The 20,699-nt window shown below is 42.8% G+C and overlaps 2 protein-coding genes across 5 annotated transcripts in view; one reads left to right on the top strand and one right to left on the bottom strand.

Annotated features, from left to right (window-relative positions):
- Window positions 1–1,113: 1,113 nt before the first annotated feature.
- On the bottom strand, window positions 1,114–5,717 carry LOC107192859 (serine--pyruvate aminotransferase, mitochondrial). Of its 2 annotated transcripts, XM_015582216.1 has the most exons (8): window positions 5,478–5,717; window positions 4,701–4,928; window positions 3,675–3,875; window positions 3,356–3,513; window positions 2,835–2,990; window positions 1,745–2,092; window positions 1,264–1,456; window positions 1,114–1,153 (listed from the first exon to the last, which is right to left on the bottom strand). In XM_015582216.1, exons 2-7 carry the CDS (start codon window positions 4,875–4,877, stop codon window positions 1,303–1,305), a joined length of 1,194 nt encoding a protein of 397 aa, XP_015437702.1. In that variant the 5' UTR covers window positions 4,878–4,928; window positions 5,478–5,717; the 3' UTR covers window positions 1,114–1,153; window positions 1,264–1,302. The 2 variants fall into 2 exon arrangements, with proteins under 2 accessions (XP_015437702.1, XP_015437695.1); XM_015582209.1 differs by lacking the exon at window positions 1,114–1,153 and having other exon boundaries at window positions 1,197–1,456.
- Window positions 5,718–9,311: 3,594 nt separating this feature from the next.
- LOC107193371 (rho guanine nucleotide exchange factor 10) overlaps window positions 9,312–20,699 on the top strand; it is a 44,019-nt gene continuing 32,631 nt past the window's right edge. Inside the window, exons 1-5 of one of the 3 annotated variants that reach the window (XM_015582793.1) lie at window positions 9,312–9,929; window positions 16,424–16,591; window positions 16,677–16,945; window positions 18,392–18,679; window positions 18,909–19,069. In XM_015582793.1, the coding sequence (XP_015438279.1) occupies window positions 16,484–16,591; window positions 16,677–16,945; window positions 18,392–18,679; window positions 18,909–19,069 (826 nt within the window). In that variant the 5' untranslated portion in view covers window positions 9,312–9,929; window positions 16,424–16,483. Of the gene's footprint in view, window positions 9,930–12,780; window positions 12,834–16,423; window positions 16,592–16,676; window positions 16,946–18,391; window positions 18,680–18,908; window positions 19,070–20,699 lie in introns of those variants that run through there. The other 2 variants (XM_015582794.1, XM_015582795.1) reach the window with 2 other exon arrangements.

Here is a 20,699-nt window from a genome sequence, read left to right on the forward strand (position 1 = left end):
TCGAGTAATGACAACTCACATTTCGCGGGTTCATATGATACAGGGGCATCGAGCAATATTTTAATACGCAAAACGAGACACGTTTGCGAATTTTCTAGGTTCGCAGAGAATGGTTATGTACAGGGATCTAGGCTGATCCGTACTGTGCCAAAACGATTGTCAATTGAATCGTGATTAATCGTGAATTAACTCGCTAATACCGTCGTTACTTCAATCAGATTGTGTAACTGCATTACACGTACAGTGGAATATGTGTGCGTCTCTTGCTCGAAAAATATCGAGTCAGGAAGAAAGAGAGAGAGAGAGAGAGGGGGAGAAAATGAGAGAACTGTGAGAATGAGAGGGGAGAAAAGAAAGAGAGTAATCGATTGTTGATATTGCTAATGAATGTAATAAATCGTATAATTGAACGTAAACAGATAATTATATTAGAAATAATTGTATGCCGATTTCAGTATTTCTATTAATAAACAGATACACATGACTTGGCCTTCCTTGTGTTTCACAAAATGTTTCAAAACACGCCACAGTCAATCAAAGTCTGGATTAACAACAGATGATCCACCGATGGGGCATTTTATAAAAGTAAACAAAAAGTTGCTAGATAATAGAACCCACCTCTATACTCATGTTATTATAGATTTCTTTTGAAAAAAATGAAACGAAATTAAACATAAGTTAATTCTCTTTAGCAATGGTTTCCTGGTAGTAAGAATATTAGTTATTAAACTGTACTGTAACTTTTATTTCACTGTACGTTAATGTAGTTTGGCCAACGCCTACTGTACCGCAACTCACATTACGCTGGTGAATGTAACTCAAGTGTGAAGTGTACACGTGATGCAACACGAGAAATTCATAAAATAATATCAGTATTTCCGCAAATTTTGCAATTATAGCTATTATTTCATATATTGATACGTGTAATAACATGCAAAAGTTATGATTTCCGTTGTAACCGTAAAAATAAATCGACAATATAAACATCCAATCACTGCTATGTTCCATGCACTGTAATATTTTTTATATCCTTTACGTGCACCGCGATAAAAAGGAAAATACATTTCCCTATTGTATAAATTTTATCCATAAATATCATAATAGGTCATTAACAGTCACTGTTTAGTTTCACGTACTAAATATATGTTTTCGTCTAAAACCGGGAAGGAATAATCATTGTATTTAGTTTTCAAATTATTATTACGACCTATCTACAAAATCTTACAAGTCAATCATACAGTAATGGGAAAAATAATTACTCACACAATACGTTGTTGATGACAACGCAGTGTTAATTTTACTTTACAGCTTCGATCGCGAGGCCTGTTTGAATCCGTCGTCAAGGGCACGTAAAACTAAATCAACTGTCTTCGACGCAGCGTTAGATCCTAGCAAACCGACTCGCAAAATTTTCCCTTTAGTCGGTCCCAAGCCTGGGCTAATATCGACTTTGTACCTAACAGAACCAAAACAATAGTAAATAAAACAAGGCGTCACAACTGATTATAAGAACAAATCACTGTGACACAGGTTGGCACACTATTCAATACAAAGAAGTCACTCCACGTTCATGTATAAAAGTAGCGTATAAACTTTCTTTTCACTTATTTGTCAATATCTTAAATGCACTGATATTTGCAATATTATAAAAACATGTATTTCGGTAATATGTAAACTATAATTGTATTTAGCCTCCTTTTAGTGCCGCAAAGCAGAAGGACCGAAATTGGAAGTATGTCCTTACCTGTCCATGGCTCGTCGCACAATGATCTTCTCGTCGACGCCAGGTGGCAGCTCTATAGAGGTTATGGTGGATAATTGATATCGTGGAATTTTAACATAACATCGAAGCCCCCGTAATTTAAGACCGTCCCTTAATCTGGCAGCTGCGGCTGCGTGTCTCAACCAAGACGAGGGCAGACCCTCTTCAGCGATTTCAGCCAAGGCCTCACGCAAACCGTACAGAAGCGTTGCGCTTACCGTGTGATGATACACTCGTTCTTCGTTCCCGAAGCATTTCCAGTAAACACCGAGAACAGTCATGTCCCAGTAGAATGAGAACGGTTTCGTCTTCCTTCGAAACAATTTCTCTCTACCATAAAAAGAAGAAGAGAACGGTATAAGCAGTATCTGAAATGATTTCGGGCAAAAAGTACCAAAATATTCTACGAAGCAATTTCTATCGCTAAATGCCTCGAAATCCGTGAGGACTGTTACGAGCCAAACACCTTTGTAATTATCTAGACGTTATGTGAGTAGACGGAATCGACCGGAAATAACAGCCTGGTAATGACTAGGCGCGGCGAACATTAATACTAAGGAATTAATAGTAATAACGGGAAAGGTAATGATACGAAGCCAATGATAGCACACACGTACAAAAAAAGACCCAATCTAGAATAACCACGCGACACGAAAATAAACACTGCATACCGGTTCCCATAATAATACCGTCGACCATAACAAAAAGTCTCGATGCTGACAAATTGACGCCCATGAATACTCTGCCGTGGAAATGGACGGTTTAATGGGGTATCCGATCGGTTGGCACGAGACATTCGGAAGACGGTAGGTATATGTATATGTACTTAATTCAAAGGATGCCCCCCCGAGTGTCATCGAATAAGAATTCATCAGCCATTCACTTTATGATTCACCGAACAACTAACAGTCCGACGTGTGACCGGGATGACCTCACAAATTCGATTGATATTCCGTGTAGATAGTGGCTTTAAGAGACCTCCGATTTTTATGTATTTCCATTTGGGCGGCTGAGTCGCGGTCGAAAAAAAAGATAGAAAACAAAGCACGATCCGGGCGGGATTATTACGTACTCGGCCCGTGGACTGAAAGAAACTGGGGAGAGTCCAGAGGGGGCACCGAGGGCCTTCTGGCTGCAGCTGAACGTTGCATCGACGCCCCAGGAATCCATAAAGAACGGCTCGCCGCCCAGTGACGCAACCGTGTCGACGATCAGGAGAGCATTGTATCTGGAAAGAAGAATGTTTTGGTTGTGACGTGATACTTGGGCGAGTCTTGGGGTCGAAACTGCCAACAGTATTCGAAAACAACAAAAATAAAGCAATTTCTGACAGGACTGTTGTAGCATTTAGGCTAATATCCACTGAGTGGGGGTTATGGTCTGTGTGTGTATGTTGTGTTTATGTTTATTTTCAACGGAAAATACTGATTTTGTGTTGGTAGAGACAGTTTAAGCGAAAAGAACACTTATTCCAAAATTATTTGTTTCGGAAGTATTCCATCATTTTGTGAATTACACCGCGGTGACTTTTTATTTGATTGTTTCGTTGAATAACTGTCTTTTACGAGTATTTCGCGAGTAATTATTATATACTTGTGCACGAGGTCTCCAATTCCTTCCAATGGTTGCTTCAAGCCTGTGGAAGATTCAGCGTGCACGATGAAAACTGCTACCGGTCGATGCAACTTTAAGGAGGTTTCTAATTGTTCCAATGTGACTGCCTGGTCGTGGTCCGTTTCGATCAACTCGACCTGTGTTTTCATATTGAAATGAAAATTGAGTCTGTATTAAGGGGTGGTACATGATAGGCCTCATTTTGTAAGATTTTTAAACTTCCTTTTGTAAATAAAAAGAAACAAGCATCACTGTACGAAAAACCACAATTTTACTTGACTTACAGAATAGTACGTACACATGCACCAATTCGATGAGCAATGTCGTTGGCTCGTTCGCCCCAAATTCCACATTTCACGATCACTACTGTTTCACCGGGTTCAAGTAAATTTCCCAAGCATGCCTCCATACCACTGTGACCGGACGCACTTATCGCCAAAGTAAGTCTGTTCTTCGTTTGAAACACATATTGAAGTCCCGCCTTAATTTCGTCGAGTAACTGAAAACGTAATAAACCTGCAAACCTCTTCTTTAGGAATGTGAATACGCATAAACATTCGGTGGTCTAGTAACTATTAACGCCAAAATTCGAATTAATAGAATTTAAACCTCAAATAAGGTGGTATTAACTTTAAAGCACAAACAAGGCTCAAAAACTTTAAAGCACATTCAGCACATTTTGTGTCGTGTCGTACCACCATACGATACACAACCATACACAACGGGGATACGCAACAAGTGGATGCGTCTTGCGTTCAATTACATTACGTCGCCATCTGACGGAATATCTGCAACCTGTGTGTACTAAAGCGATCGACAGAGGCTGTGGAACTATACTTCACTATGTACTAATTATTAAATGTGCTTATAGACCCTTATTCGAAGTCTCCATTCATACAATCAATGCGAATCAGGTTGACAGTAAATATTATTTATGTACAATAATTGATTTAAAAGTTGCTGATGATCTTTCACGGAGTTAAAGGCTGATTCTAATTGCGACACTGTCACGTTCCCGGTTAAACTGCCTTCGCTGTAATAAAAATGTACACGACGGCCAGAGAGGGCAAAATCCTTAATTCCGATGGGATATCGGCAAGCATGCCTCAAGTTTACGTAACGGACGGAAATTCAGCGATTCAAGTACATGTAATACCGTTGTACGCGTGGTACGATAGGTATACAATTTGCGAACGGTTATTATGAGTGCGCCTTAATCTTTCCCTCAGGGGCAAGGGCTTACATTGTCGGTGATGATTATAATCAGGCAACTTTGAACCTGATACGCGACTTGTCGTGCCGGAGATTGAAACGAACCGATTACCTGACAAATTTCGGCATGGAGATTCCCAAGGACTTGATTCTGCAGGGCCTGAAGAACCCGCTTTGAGCAATTAGTCGGCCCGGGGCCCGTTAACGTTTTTACCGGTAACCGGAGTTTAGCCAGGAGTTCGCTCGGTGGTGTCTTGTGCACCGCCAACTGGTTCCACTCGCGATTCATCGCTCGATCGTTTTTTTGCGTCCCCCTCCCGAGTATCGCGAGAACGACGATCTAAAGGTTGAACACAATGTCATGTATAATATCAAATATTAATACAGGGTGTTTCATTTAAGTGTGACCACCAGAATATCTCTGTTAATTGTGAAAACGCAAAAAATATTTTCATATTCTGCTGGCGTTATTTTCTTTCAAATGATTTCTTCTCGAAGGTTTCAAGGTCATCGACATTTTTTTTCAAATACCTACAGGTCATTTGAAGATCATGTCATAATACATGTCTAAATGTATTTTTTCATGCGCTACGCGATGCAATAGAAAAAAGTACGTAGTTAGTTGAAAAAAAAAACAACGCCAACAGGATATTCATCAGCTAATTCCATTCCAATTACGTATGAAATATTTTTTGCTTTTCACAATTAAAACAAATATTGGGGGATAACACTTAAATAAGACACCCTGTATAAATCACGAATTGCCATAAATGGAAACAGTTTTCACGAAAAGAAAATGGTGAAGCTTTTAACGATTAAATGAAGTATTTAAATTGTCATCCGATAGAGAAATCTCATAATTTTAATTTAACTAATTAACTAACCGTACCTGTATGATCGTTCAAAATCCCAACTGTTAATAAATGCCCTTGATTTGAGAATCCGTGTCACTGTTGACGCTACGAAAGCACGCTGAACACTGAAAGTGCGAGATTAATTCGACTGTTGGACAGTTTGACTTTCTGTAATCACACTGTTCGATCATGGAAGATCACGAACCGAACGATAAATGACAATATTTATTCGCGTTATCGCATAAACCGAGAGTCAAATCGTCATTTGTAAACGGAATATTGTTGACCGTTAAGGCTACGGCGGTACGCTTGCACTATTCCCGCGACTATTACACGATACAAAGCCCACGGGTCTAATTTATAAACAGATAGAACGGGAAAAGTATAGATAAACACAGCGTTTCAGCGTTATCAATGTTCCAAGAGAATGAGAGCACAAAGAAATCTCTTCATGAAAAGACGAGAATAGCAACGGATACGTTACCGCCCCCTGATAATCTCGTAGATTCTCCTCGCTTATGTAAATGGGGAATAGAAAATGTGAGCAGGTCCGAGAAAACAACAAATTTGAAAAGAAAATGTTTCGTAAGACCTACACTAATTTTTCCAAGTAATCACGTCGAATTTGAATTTCCTGAGACTTCGCGTTCTTTTCTTAAAGTAACGGCTAAACTTTATTATATACGGCTAAAGTTTCAAATCACTTTGCCCCACAAAAATGGATCAAAAATTTTCGGTCCTCCAAAAGGAAGCTTAACCAAGGTAAAATATTACGTTGCCACGAAAGTCTCCATAGACCCATTAATTTAAGTTCTTCATTTCATAAAAGTTCTGTGTCATTAATCATTTTATGTTCAGTTGCAAAAGAAGAATTACACTCGAAAGAATCGAGCAGAGGAAAGGGAGCTAATGGAAGAAACGAATACGTACACGACCGCTTTGAGTCCTTCTGTAGCCCCCCCCCCTTCCCTCCACGTACCCACTAAACACGAGAGGAGTCGTTATCAGTTCCGTTTCGGGTTACGTTTATCATGGCTGTTTTCGTGGGGTCGTCCGTCAGTTGTGCATCGAGGGCCCCTTTCACGCACGTGTTTCTAAAACACGTGACCGCCACTCAGCCACCTCGGCAAAGGAATTATGTATATGTATTGTGACAGTAAACTCGCATTCAAAGAACTGCCATCAGCACCAAATTTACCGAGGTGAACGAATTGTGCTTTCTGCTCTGGTTAAAAATTCCGAGCCACACAAGTCGAACAATTCCAGAACTTTCCAATAAATGTTTCTCCTGTTTTACAGTCTATTCATTTAGATAATTAATTTCCCGTTAAGACAAACGGATTTCGTTGATTTATTCTAATGTTAACATTATAAAAAATTAAAACAGAAACATTTTAACTGTATAACAAATAGCCACGTCACTCTGGTGGTAACTTCCGTGAACTACAATTTTTTCTATTGAGTAAAGTACTTGTACTTGTACATACTAGTACTTCGGTGATGAATAAAATAATTTTCCCATGATTTATTTGCAAGTATAATTATCCACAGTTACGCTGAAGATTTGTACGGTTAAACAGGCACCGTCGTGTGTCTGGGGGTAAAAAGTGATCTATATGTAGTTCATGGTTCTAGGCAAGAACGAATTCCTTGACGCGCATTCAACGCATCTAGAAGCTCATAACGGAGCACTCGGCCGACATTCCTTTCGCTACAATAAAAATAAAGGTACGTGGATAGGCGTTGGTATTAACTTCAAGACAGGAATTTCAAACGTTCCCCCGTCGGTTCGCGGTTGGTCTTTTCAAATGTCCCCTCTTTGTTTCTTTGTACAGCTGCTCCATCTTAGGTCTTCAACGGTGTAATTACTCTCGGTGTTGCGCAACTAATGGCATATCGATTGAAAAGTATCGGTTTTTCACGGGACGTGTCGACACGAGGAGAAACATCGATGCAGCTTTCGACACGTAAATGAAAGAACTAGACTGTGGATGTTTATGCAATTCCAGAATTTTAGAGTTTAATTTACGAACATGAAAATGAGATGGAAATTTCGTTCTTGTATTAAATGTTGACAGTAATATATAAATATTATTAAGTTTCATTAAAAATCGTGCGTTTATCTTATTATTACAGAAAGGCAATTCGAGTGTAACGTAAGAACTCTCCTCTAACCAAACTGCACACCGATGTCCAGTATCGCTGAAGAAAAAGGACAACCGATGGTCCCGCCTCACGGAAAAAAAAAACTTCCAGTATGAAATTACAGACCAGTATTTTTTCTACAAGTAGTACGTTTTCCTCGGCGGCTGACCGATCACTTTCGCGATCCATTAAAAAAAAAGAAGAAAAAAAAGACCGAAGATTTTCTAGCGGCTAAGCAAACCGACGAAAATGCAGATCCACGCCGAGGGTCAAGTTCGGTTGCTCGATATCGTCTTCCCCTTCCAACGTCGTTCCACTAGCTCCCAGCTCTTACCCCCACTACTCCACCCACTTGAGTTCCCTTTGAGCTCCATCCTGCTCTTTCCCCTCAAAGCGCCTCGATCCCAACCCCTCCATCTCTCTCTCTCGCCACTTTCAGCCTCTCATCGGGGGTCACGAGTGGTGTCGAACGGCTAATAGTAAATACCGTCCCAACGACGGTGAAATTGCCCGAAATGACTGGCAAGGTCGACGAAGAAACGAGACAACGAAGCGGTAAGACCGGGGTAATACAATAAATTTCCCATCGGTACTCGAAAGCCCTGTGATGAGGCTTTTCGTTGGTGAAGAACAACTCCGGACTTGCTGGGTGTAGAGAGAGTGTGCGCGCACTCACTCGCTCGCGCCTACCCAAGCTTCTCTCTCTCTCTCTCTCTCTCTCTATCTGTGTGTTCGTGATGGGTCGGGTCCGGTGGTAACCGTACTACACATTCATACACGAACGAGAGATCGTGCGTGACTGGTCGAGCGGTCGGTATAGCGGAGAGTGCCTGTCCCCCTCCGCCAGTGCTCTGGTGTATGCGTGCTCCCTACCTGCTCGTACGTATATTACATAGGACTAACTGTGTGTGTGTGTGGTCGCGGGCGTGCACGTGCGCTACCGCGTCTCTCTGACTGTGAACTGTGCTACGTGCATGTGTGTGTGCCACGCTCCCGAGCCAGGAGACAACGAAACAATGGAACGTCGTCTCGGAGGCGAGTAGCGAGCGGAGCGGGCGGATCGGTACACGCTTGGGCTTGCTCGTTCGTTTCCCGTCCACCGTATACATATACATACATATCCCACTAAAAGCAGCAGCAGCGTGTGCACGAAGGAACAGCACCGGGGGATTTCTGAAGACGGTTTTCAGGCTCCCGGGCTCTCTCTCCTCGAGAGAGAACCGCTTGGTGCTCGTGACTGCCCCCTGGCGTACTTGTTTCTCAGTAGAGGCCGGGACCGCGATCAAGGAGGCAACCGGGCTGCTTTGTGTATTCGATTGGAAAAAACGAGGGATAGAACCGTGAAACGACAGGATTCCGCGGGACTTGGCGCCTCTTCTATATATACATATATTCATCGGATACTTGTGCATAGACTTTGCGCGGATTTTCCCCCGTGTTTTTCGTCGCGCCTCAATCTCTGTTACCACCGGTGTATGTGTGTGTGATCGTAGGGAAAAAGTGTTTCGATCCACGCCGTGAAAATATCCCCGAGGATCGATACTGGATCGCCCAAGTGGGCGCAGGTGAGCGACACAAAGTGCACGCCAAAATTCAATTCGAGTGTTTACCGACCGGGGGTACGTGAGTCGATTTTCGTGTGAAATCGATATAGTTCGTCGATCCTCGTTCACTCGAGGACGAACCCGTGGGACGCGGCGTATCGCAATCAGTCGTCGAGTTGTACTTGTCACTGGTGGTCGGTGTTCCCGTGTATCAACATGGGGGGAGGAGATTTCGTCTCCAAGTGTGATCATCGAAGCCGCGTGTATATATAAGTGAATCAAACGGGGATCAAGGTGTTATACACCGGGAAAGTGTCGTGTCCTGTGGTTTTAAGAAATCCGTGTGGTGCTACGAGACGCGCTTTCCTCTCCTGCCTGTATCCTTCGCGGTCACTCTCGCTCCTTTCATCTTGCATTCCCTTCGATCGTCCTGTCCCTTTCTTCGGTCGCCGATCCACTCTCTTTCTCCTCGCCCGCTTCTCTTTCTCCGTTTCTTTTTCTCTGTCTCGCTCTCTCTTTCTTTGCCCCGTTCCTCGGTCGACCGGTCTCTCAAAGGGGGCGTGCTTGGCCACATTCAACAATGAACGAACGCAAAACTATCTAAGCACGAGGCGCGAACGAATGGTGGTTCTCTATGTTTTCTGCCTGTGTGTGGGCCCGTTCCCCAAAGTGTTTACACCGTGAATATATACGCTTGCTCGACCTTCCCCCCCCCCCCACCGATTTCGAATGGATTCATAACGGCCAGCGAATTAACCAGAGAGGATCGTGTCTTTAAAGTACACCCGCTGCTTCGTGGTAAGTGTACCTGTAAATGTTATTAACGCGCTTATTCGTAGGGTCTGTCTTGGAAATTATACGGGGGTGAGGGCATTTATTAAACCTGAGAAAACCTGGGTATATTACTGTTCTTGTGTCTCGAAAACCAAAGGGAGGCCTCGTTGAGTCCACCTGTTCTTTAAATATTTCTGTTCCGGAAACGTTGGTCAGAGACATATATTTGAAGAGTCAGTTACTATCAATGGTTTTGAACATATGTAATTATTAGACTACGGATTTTAAGCATTTATTACACACACGACTATTTACAACTTAGTGGATTAACAAGTTTAATAAGTCGCGATCAAGTTTTCATATTGTTTGGAACCTAGTAGAATCCTTAATAAGATAAATATGGATCTATTTTACTCTTCAGTTTCCATAAATTACTTCAAAAACATCTGTATTTGCATAAACTTCCGCAGTCTAGTACTGTTCCCTGTTGTTTTCCTTCGTCTTACCAACGTCTCCATTAAAACAAAACTAAAGTTGATTTTTATGGATCAATTTTAAGTAGCGATAAATTGTTTTTCGTTGCACTACACGTACAAGAATGGTGTAACTGTACATCGTATGTATAATATTCTTTAACCGGTGGGCTCGACGGACTCCTTTCCAGGCCTAGGGTTAAGCGAACCGACAGTTTCAATTAACTTTTCAAACGAGCGATTCGAGGAACGACCGGAACGATGGACTTCTCCCCGGTACTCGACGCAATACGGTTGGGTTATCTGAACAGTTTTTCCGTTGGAGGCTAATTGCGTGCGGCGATAAATTCTCCGACGCACAAGCCATTCCTGAGAGACAGGACGAGAGAGAGAGAAATTTCGTGTCGATTGAAATTATTTCTTAATACGTCGTGTGCAGTCTCGTTTCTTCGTGCGCGCCGGCTTTGATTCCATAATCACCGAAGCCAATAGGTATTGCGTTCCCATTTCGAAATACCTATTGCGCCCTCGTGTGCAAGATAGATCGTGAGAAAAGTTACTGGGTACGAACCACGGTTAACCGTCTCCAGAGAGAGATCGATACGCGACGGCAACGGACAAGACCTCGTAATCGTCGAGTGTTTTTTTTTTCTCTCTCCCGTCTCCACGGTTCTCAAAATAATCCAGCAGAATAATTGGTCGAATAGAGGCGAATAATTGAGCGCGCCGTGGGGCACGCGCTTTGAAAGTGAATCCTACCAAATTGGATACGCTTCTTCGGACTTGACTTTGGGATCCTCTTTCCGCTTGAATCGGGATGAAACGGAATAAAAGCTAACCGTAAAGCCGACGTAAAAGCGTAAGTGGCTCCCCCACCCCCTTCGTGACAGTAGGATTAGAGGAGGCGCGTGTGTTGATTTTCCTGTACTCTTGTGGAAGTCGTTACCGTGGTTCTCGAAGTATTTTGGTTGCGTGTCGCGTGGTGCACACGGAGGGAAATCAACAACATCGAGGGGCCCTTCCATCCTATCGTTTCGGCGGTTGCTTGGCTGGACCCAGGCCAAAAATATCCGGCGTCCGTCGAAAATATGTGTATATTCGTGGCTCTCGAGACAGGACATACCGGAAACGATATTTCAGTTCGAAGAACGTTGTTTTTGATCGCGGGTGAGTGACGGGGACTGCCTTTGTAGTCTGTCTCTAGTGATATTGACATGGTTCTGAAGGTATTATATTGGTTAAAAGAACAACAAGGAACAGTGGAAAATTAAATTCATTGAAATTCGCCTGTCTTTTGTCGAGAATCTTGATTGAACTTGGAAATGTTGTTTTTCTATGGAGTTGTTTTGAATTTATATGTTCCGTTTATATTCGCACGACCGATTTGTACTGCTCGAACGTTAACATGTTTTCCCGCCCGAAAACAATCTCGAACCTTCATTAACCTCTTAACTGGGTAAACAGTGATCCATGTGGACGTTATCAAATATGACTAAAAGTGATGTGACGCAACTATTGTGGTAATTAATACGAATATGATGTATCCTAATATTATATAGGGTAAACTCATGAATGAATAAACACTTAAAAGGAATGTCGTTATTAAAATCGAATTTTAAATGATAATAATATTGATGACGTATAGATTTCAATGTGAAAACTTGGACAAGTGTAATTAGTGAGTAAATTAAAAAGACAAATTACGGATTTTACCAGGAATGAACATTAACCAGTAAACGAACATTTCTATCCAATGGTGCGAAAATTATTTGGATATGAATTTATATATAAATTCATTTCCAATTTTGGATATGTTTTTATATATAATGTTCATTCACTGGTAGGTACACGTTCATTTACTGGTACATCCACCCTCATACGGAAACTATTGTGTAAACAAAAGAGAATATAGGAGATCATCAGTATGTGAGGTCAAAGAAAAAAAATTATTTATTTTAAACGTTCGTGTATGTTCTACGAAGTTCTCGAAGTACAAGTGATTCCTTGAGCTATCAAGAACGATAAACGTATCCACGCGAAGGTCTCGTTTAAATAGCCCCTTCTATTCTTCGGTTTTCCCTCGCAGCACCAGAGTGTAAACACCACGTGTAAACTAACGGCAGCTGGGGAACCACGGAATATTGAATGAAATTGTTGATACTCGAGTCTCGGATATCATCGGAGCCCCGGGGTGAATACAAATCGTGTGGACGTTAACGTCGCAAATATTTACGAATTCAGATTCGATCGTTGAAGATCACCAGTAAACGGGTTCCCCGCGGAGGCAGGAACTTCGGAATCTCCGAACCATGCGAATGTATAATCGTGGAATGGTGAAATGTCGCGAGTGACCGCTGTAGACTACGTAATTCAAGTAAATTGTTCATCAACGCGAGACGGAAGCGACGAATTCCTCCGTGAAATTATATCAACGCAACAGAGTTAAGCAACATACGTATGTCCTTTATGATATCATTTTTTTCCCCATTATCAAGATGAACGATGGTAAAAATGTTCGTATTTGTCTGACGCAACAAGCAGATCCACTACGTTGGTCGAAATTTTAAAAAAATTTCTACAAAATTTGTTTAATTAGTCGAAGCCATTAGAACGTTCGAGTACAGAATTTGAATATTATGACAGTCATTTCGTTTATTATCGAAAACGTATGTAGGAGACATTGATCGGTTTAGGGTTCGTAAAGTATTTGAATAGTATAAAATTAATTTTCTTTATTATCGAAAATATATTTCTAACAACATATATACCTTGTTGGTATGAATTCAGGAATATTTAGGTTATGTTCGAGACACTGGTCGATTTACGCCTCGTAAAGAATTTGAGTAGTATACAAACAACTTTTGTATATATGTATACCCTGTTGGTATGAATTCACGATGATTTAGGTTATATTGGAGACATTGATCGGTTTACGCTTCGTTACACGTCCAATCGGCCGTGTTAATTCTTTTAAGGACTAGGTTCCGATGGGAACGTTCGACCATCTGAACTGTTTTTTTTTTCCCTCCTGTTGCTCAATCTTCGAGTACGTATATATTGCAACCACCGTACGCGAATATGAAGGAGGCTTGAGAGAACAGAGAAGGGAAAAGTGACGTGCGGGAAAGAGGTTTATTACGGGCGGATTACGTCAGTGTACCATACCAGAAAAAAACTTCACATATACTTTCCTGGACCAATGACATTGTAATGTATTAAATAATGATTGGCCATTACTAACATAATTAGTTAATACATTTTCTGTTATGGACTACAAAAACTCACGCTGTACAAAACTAATGAAAATTCACCTTAACCCTTTAAGTGTTTTATTTCATTTTGAAAACGTGCACTAGTTTATTTATTTTTAAGCTGCCTTATCAAACAGCCCTCGTGCAAATACTGCTGCATATTTCTTCTCTTTTTCAAGTTATTATTTTTCTTTGTACGTTTCCTTTTTTTTTGTCCAAGAATATTCTAAAATGTGTTAAAATTACTAAACTTTACTTTAAATAACAAACGCAAATTGTTTATCCTTCAGTATACTCGTTATTAAACGAAAAAAATACCAACTTTTCATAACAAGTATACTCGACATAACATCGAAAGAGTTAAGAGTTAAATCCGGAATGAAGTGAAACGGGTCTAACGTTTATACGAGTTTTCGTTCGTTATTTAAATTTATGCTCACGTGTTTCGAAACATCTTTGAACGAAGGTCGTTACCGAGGGGATAGGTTAAGGTCGCAAGAAACCAAAGACCTCTTGCCAATTTCAGCCTGGAACCACACACACACACACACGCACATCAGTTCCGCGTTCCCTCGTTCCCATGCGCCGCGCACGCGCGTAATCGCCCGCTCGAGATATCGGTAATTTCGATCGGCGTGCTTGATCGGAAAGGAATTATGACCACGGCCGAATCACTTTGGTCTGTAATTGACTGCATTAACGTTACGTGGGCAGGTGAAGATAGACACCGGTCGTTTATCATCCAATTCCCGGTGCCCCTCGCTTGTCTGTCTGACCAGGCTGCATTCCCATGCGCGCCACCTACACAGAATGAACTTGAAGTCCGTTTCCGCGGAGAGGACGGCCTCGTTACGGTTCTCGAACGTTTTTACACAATACGTCGGGTCAATATCACGTCATTGACGACCCTGTTCAATTTATCGTCGGATTAGCCTGCTTCACTTTTCTACGAGCGACGATATCTAGGGAATTGATCGTGAGACCCTGAAGTGAATGACTCCATTTAGCACTTCGACTGCCGCGTGACCCGCCAGCGGGTCACACCCTGTTAGGACCACGTGACACACCGTGTTGCGCAATTTTTTCCTAGTATTTTGTCGATTCGAAAATTACAATATAAAATAAGTTATTTCCACGGTTACATGGCACATATGGAATATTTGTTTTTCACTAGTACCATAGGATTTTAGAATTTCCTTTAATTTCGTCGAAGAAGAGAGTAATGAAGATGTACTCTTTGTTTTTAGAAAGGAAAGTAAAATCAGCTCCGACAGCCAACGTGTTAAAGGTTATTCGATCTTCCTAGTTTTATTCTAACTTTTTTATATTAACTTTTTCCACTCTTGAATGTAATGGATACTGGTCGCTGGGTCAATTCTGACCCGCAACAAGATCTCTTCACCACGATTTGCTGTTGCACATATCTCACCATCCGTTTGCTTTCAGGATCGCTGGTAGGTCCGTGACTTTTCAAAGTTCCCGCGTCAGAAGTTTTCGAACCGATGCAACTCGACTCGCGGAATGTTGTGTCGCCGTTTTTGGCCACGCAGTCGTGACGGTCTGTAACGCGCATTGTTGTCGTCGCCGTCGATGCCGTCGTTGTCGTGACACGCGAGTGAACGTAAATGCGGCCGTCGCGAAATAACACGACGTTTATCTTGTTAGCCGTGGATCTCACACCCGACGCAGGTTATTACACGTCGTTGAGCGTATATGGCGTTCGCGAATTATATGCGCCGCGTTTTGAATCTGAATCGGGCGATGTCGTCCCACACCTGCGCGCATTCTTTGCCCTCCCCCCTCCCTTGGACACCGAGCCTGATTCCTATCTCGCGTTTACGCAGCCAGACTCTATCCAGCCTTCCTTCTTTAAGGGGTTACATACCTTTGAGCTGTTAAATAAGAGGGAAAAGCGAACAATTTTTTTGTATATGCAGAATTATTGTTTAGTAAAAGTTCAACATATGCATCTCATTATATGTTATTTTTTTTAGTAATTTTTTAAAAATGGAGCTATACAAGGAATTAAAACAGGCCATTTAAATATCTTCTCTATCTGTGATCATACGAGAAATATTCTTTACGTAATTTAAATGGTTTCAAGAGGCGGATCCGATGGTGGGAAAAATTATATAAGGGAATTTTGAGCTTATTTGATGTAGCAACCTACGACGATTTCAATGATTTTTTTTAGATATGTTGTCGGGGACATGATTCTGAACAAGTTTTTGAATTCTGTATTCGTTAACGAATGAGAGAGGTTATGTGTGTAGGTAGGGCGTTAACTTTCGTTACGGTCTTCTGGTCTCTGAGAGAGTCCCCGACGTACCCACGTATCGCGTGTCCTGATCCGACTCCTTTTATTCGCGGTAAGTGATAAATTCTTTGACGGAGACACATCGGTTCTGGTCGCGAGAGCCTAATGATACCTTCCCTCCCCACCCGTTAAAAATCCGTGTAGATCGTGCACGGAGATCAAAGCTCGACACGCCCGGCTACATGCGTCGGTGAATTTCTTTGAAAAGATGAACAGCGCCCCGACCTCGATCGGAACCTTTTCCCATTGAATTTATGGTATTACAGGTTTACAGAATTGTTCTCCTGTTTGTGGTTCTTCGTGAGCTTAACGTGAACCAACATGTTTTTTTTACCTGTTTGAGACTAGCAAAAAATTCAAATTAAAATTCACATTACAAGTGAAGGGTTAAGAACTTAAATTTTGGATCTTAAACAATGGCGGAAAAATTGTTCCTTGTGTCTAATAGTAATCGCGAATCGATTACGATGTTTATAGAAAACTGGTGGGAACGATGAGAAAGAAGCGTATCGTCGATTAGCCAAAGAACGATGCGTCATGGCCTCGTCTTTAGGGGGACCAGGAATGGCGTCAGGTGTTCCGACCCCGCGAAGAATCAACCTGGAGTTTCCACCGCCTCCGCCGTATCCACCGCCTCACAGTCAGGTACATAATGTACATTCCACGGATTAACAAACTATTTCGTTTAGGTTTTTATTATTAATGCAGGGTCTTCGTTTTTTTTTCTCAGATGCCTTGCACGGGGTTGGTGGACCCTGCGTCGGTCCCGTCGGCCATGAGCAGCCCTTCTCACCAGCATCCCCTTCAGGATTACTCGTACGCTTACTACGAGCCGGGGCCAAGCCGACTGCACGGCACGTATCCGCCGGAAGTGGGCCTGAGCCGTGTGCAGCCGTCGCCGCAGCAGCAACCGCTGCGCCCGGAACCGTTCAAGAGGCACACGTACATGACCCGATACGGAACCGAGGAGAACATTTACGAGGAGATCTCGGAGATCAAGTAAGATAACGACGGAAGTACGCTAGCGGTTAACAAACATTGTTCTTTCGAAAATATCAGGTCGTAAAATATGAATCGTATTCACGAATTTATTTCTTATTTACAAAAGTTGAGGGAGGGGACGGTGATCTACAACTAACTACTTCGTAATTTACATTCATCGATTATCAACGTATAAAAACAGTAACACGTGAGAACGCATAGAAAATGAAGGGTGATTCTCCGGATATTCAGAGTCGATCCTCCGAATCGTACCAGTTCGTCGCGACTTGGATCGAATTCTAAGTCCCACTTCCTCCCATCGATCGGTGTTAGTTTCTAAGGGAGTCACTGCTACACGCGGGGCTTCTTAGCGGTCGATAGCGGTGCAGAATTACGGTTCCCATTCGGTCTAAACGGTTGATGAATACGCGGCGGTTCCGTCGCCGGACGCGAAGTGAGCTTCGCTGTGACGCGAGTGAATGGTCGTTTCAAGTGGACAACAAACCCTCCGCAACCGGCCACTCGGACCGTTTCGACGCGTCTCCCGACGCACCGGATGCCCAGGGACAGTGATTAAGGCCCGCGAACAACAAGAAAACAACGATCATAGATTGTACGCGGCCGGGTACCTAAAGTCATTCATCGGGACAAGATAAATACCCATTGAAATTGGCCCGATTCACTGGTAAATTATTATGCGACCCTTCTTACGGGGCCGGGGACACAGAGGTGGTCTCGTTGCACTGCTCTTAAATGGCGGCCATGAATAGGGTACCGCGGCCTTGATCCAACGGGAGCTATTTCAACGCTCTTTGAAACATTGAAGACGATTTTTCAGAAATTTTTTTGCTAGCTCCCTGATACATTCGCCCTCGGTTGTCATAACTGTATTTTTTTTCCCGAAGTAATTTCATCCACGACGATTCTCGATCAGCTGCTGTTTAACCCTTTAACGGTGTTCGACGAGTATACTCGTCATGACGAAATTACCACTTTCTGGGTAGTGACGAGTATACTCGTCATGTGAAAGAATAAATTATCTTTTGCTATATGAAAATTGAAATTTTAGTAAAAATTAAAAGATATATTTCTTCATACTGTATAAGAGAGGTCTCGTTAAGTGCTCGAGAGCAGTCCCAACAAGATTTTAGTCGGATGAGGTTTCGTTAGGACCATTTAATCTATCCAAAGTTTTATCTTCCTACCGCATTACACTTATATTACAATTTTCTGTACAAAACAATCATTCCATTTCATTTCCATTTTCACTACCAATACTTATTTACCTGACGAATGACAATTCTTTTCACCCGGTATGCAAGAAGGGTATCGTTTCACTGGCGGGGGGGGGGGGGGGGGGCAGCACTTGTATGGGTTCCAAAGGTGGTTTCTATATTCGTTACCACGTATAAATCAATCTCATGGATAATGCGCGCACGTCTATTAATCGTTTCAATTCATTAGCAGACAATGTCACCGAGCGTTGCACGGCTCGAGGAGGTCCCTGGTGGCGGAGGAGGTACGACGTGTCCAGTCACGTCACCGTCGGGTGCTCGGGGAATTGAACCTGAGCGTGGAGGCGATGCTGATGCCGACCGTGGCCGATAACAACGACGAGGACGAGATGCACGACCAACACGGGGCCTCCACTGAGGAGCTTTTATCTTCGGTCAGTCCCACCGACGAGCTCCTTTCGCCTGTTGGCTGTGACATGGACAGTGGCTTCAGTGGAAGCTCCAGTGCAAGTTACAGGTTGAGAATAACAGTAACTCTAGTTATAATTTTTATACTACTCGCCCCTCGTCTCCTATTGTTGTATTCTAATTGAAATAAGATATTCGGAGGTTCAGAAGTAAATGCTCCACCCTGAATTCACTCGGTATATACTGTCCCGTTTAACGATTCAGCGCAGCCATTGCACGACCATAAATCGAGAAAGAAAGAGATTCGAAAGATAACGTTATTCTGTTTATTCGCTTAGGTCGGGTCTGGGGTCCTTGAGGCGAGGAATCTGCAAAACCAGTACCCCTGAATTGGCAGGCGGCGGCGGTCAGCGTAAAACGAAGGCCGCCATGATCTGGAAGAAGGGCTGGAAAGGCTGGAAAAAACTGCATTCTTTCGGCGGCAATAGTAACAAGACTGGTGAGTCACTCATGAATCATCATCCGTCTCGTGGAATTTCTATTGCGGTTCTGATTCGCGAATTTCCTAGCCGCATCGAGTCAGAAATCTTACGAGACCACAGAACGAAAGAAAAAGGAGACGTTTAAAGAAATTTCGTTCGTGGGTAGAGAGGGACACGGAGCGATCGTTGTAGATCAGTGTCTCCCAACGTGTGGCGTACGCCCCATCGATGCCATGTGCCTATTCGAAGCAGCTATTAATGTTAAATTTTTTGAGAATATCGTTTATTATCATGGCATCGATATGTTTGAGGTATTGAGGTTCGGGCATGATCCAAAAAAAAAGGTTGAAAGACACTGTTGTAGACGATAGATCGGAAGTATGACGATAAATTCACCATTTTGTTTCCACGATCGTTCTCTGGGGGGACAATAAATCCTGACAATGAAAGTGCAATCGGAGCTGGTCACAGGCCTCGGTCGCGAAAGCGGCTGTGGCCGGGAATTAATTGTGTGGCCTCGTTAAAGATTCTTGTTGCGCGACCCGTGACTCGCGTGCCAAGACTATCAAAGCGAGCGAGGGTGTAGATACACGGATGACAGAGAGGGCGCCGCTCCTTTTCCACGGGCGTTTCGCGAAGCATGCGAATATGCCTTCGACACCTTCTCTGATGCGAGACCGACACGGAATTTCGAAAAGAACCGACCACGAAAGCATTTCCGATGGACGTTTACATTCTCGATTCTACTTAAGTTAGGCACAAGTATTTTGTGAAAACTGAACGAAACAGTATACTGTATAAGAGAAGTAAAAGTCATAATTTTCGTTGTGACAGTGTACAACAGTGTAAACCAATATCATGACAACGCGACATCTAGTTTTCACGACGACAGAAGTTATAACATTTAGTCTCTCGACTGTAAAAGTCACAATTTACTGTCACGTGAAAACGTACCTTTATATTAACATTTCTCCTATAAAACAAACATTCGCTTGTTTACATGCCTACTTATTACTTTCATTAGCATCCCTTATTGACCTATTTCGTGTTTATGTTCGGACGGCCAGTTTTATGAATACACGCCCGTAGTTAAACGGTTAATATTGTAGTATACTAGTTATTGGTCGTATGTTATATTCGGACTTTCAGAGGCTTTATGTTGTTGTTCAGGCACCAGGTGGAATACATGCGAATATGGGTGTGATCGCGATCAATCTTGGGAACGCAGGCGGTCGTGCACAGTTCGAATCGTCGACGGCGACCACCTTTTGTCTCCGGCCGCTTCGTGGCCCGTTGTGTCGCGGTTAACTGCACAAGTATGCGCGCGCGGCCCTTTCTTTCATGGGAGAACACTGGCCGGGCGGTATGACGCAAGCCTTTGGCCCCGTGCGCGCGCGCGCGCGCGTCAGCCAAACGTGTGTGTATGTGTGTGTGCATTTGGCGCACGGAACAGAGTTAATTATTGGTACTTGGAAAGGGTCAACCGCGGGGTCACTCGGTGGAGAAGCAGATGCAAGACCACGTGCACACATACATGTACCTCCTCCCTGTTAGCCGTGATCCCTCTTTCTGATTTTCATCCATTCTAACTTCTCGCTACAGCCGCATCTCGCTTGAATGGCGTCTGATAAAAATACATTATGATAG

Source organism: Dufourea novaeangliae, unplaced genomic scaffold (assembly GCF_001272555.1).
Source record: "Dufourea novaeangliae isolate 0120121106 unplaced genomic scaffold, ASM127255v1 scaffold7, whole genome shotgun sequence".
NCBI lineage: Eukaryota > Metazoa > Arthropoda > Insecta > Hymenoptera > Halictidae > Dufourea > Dufourea novaeangliae.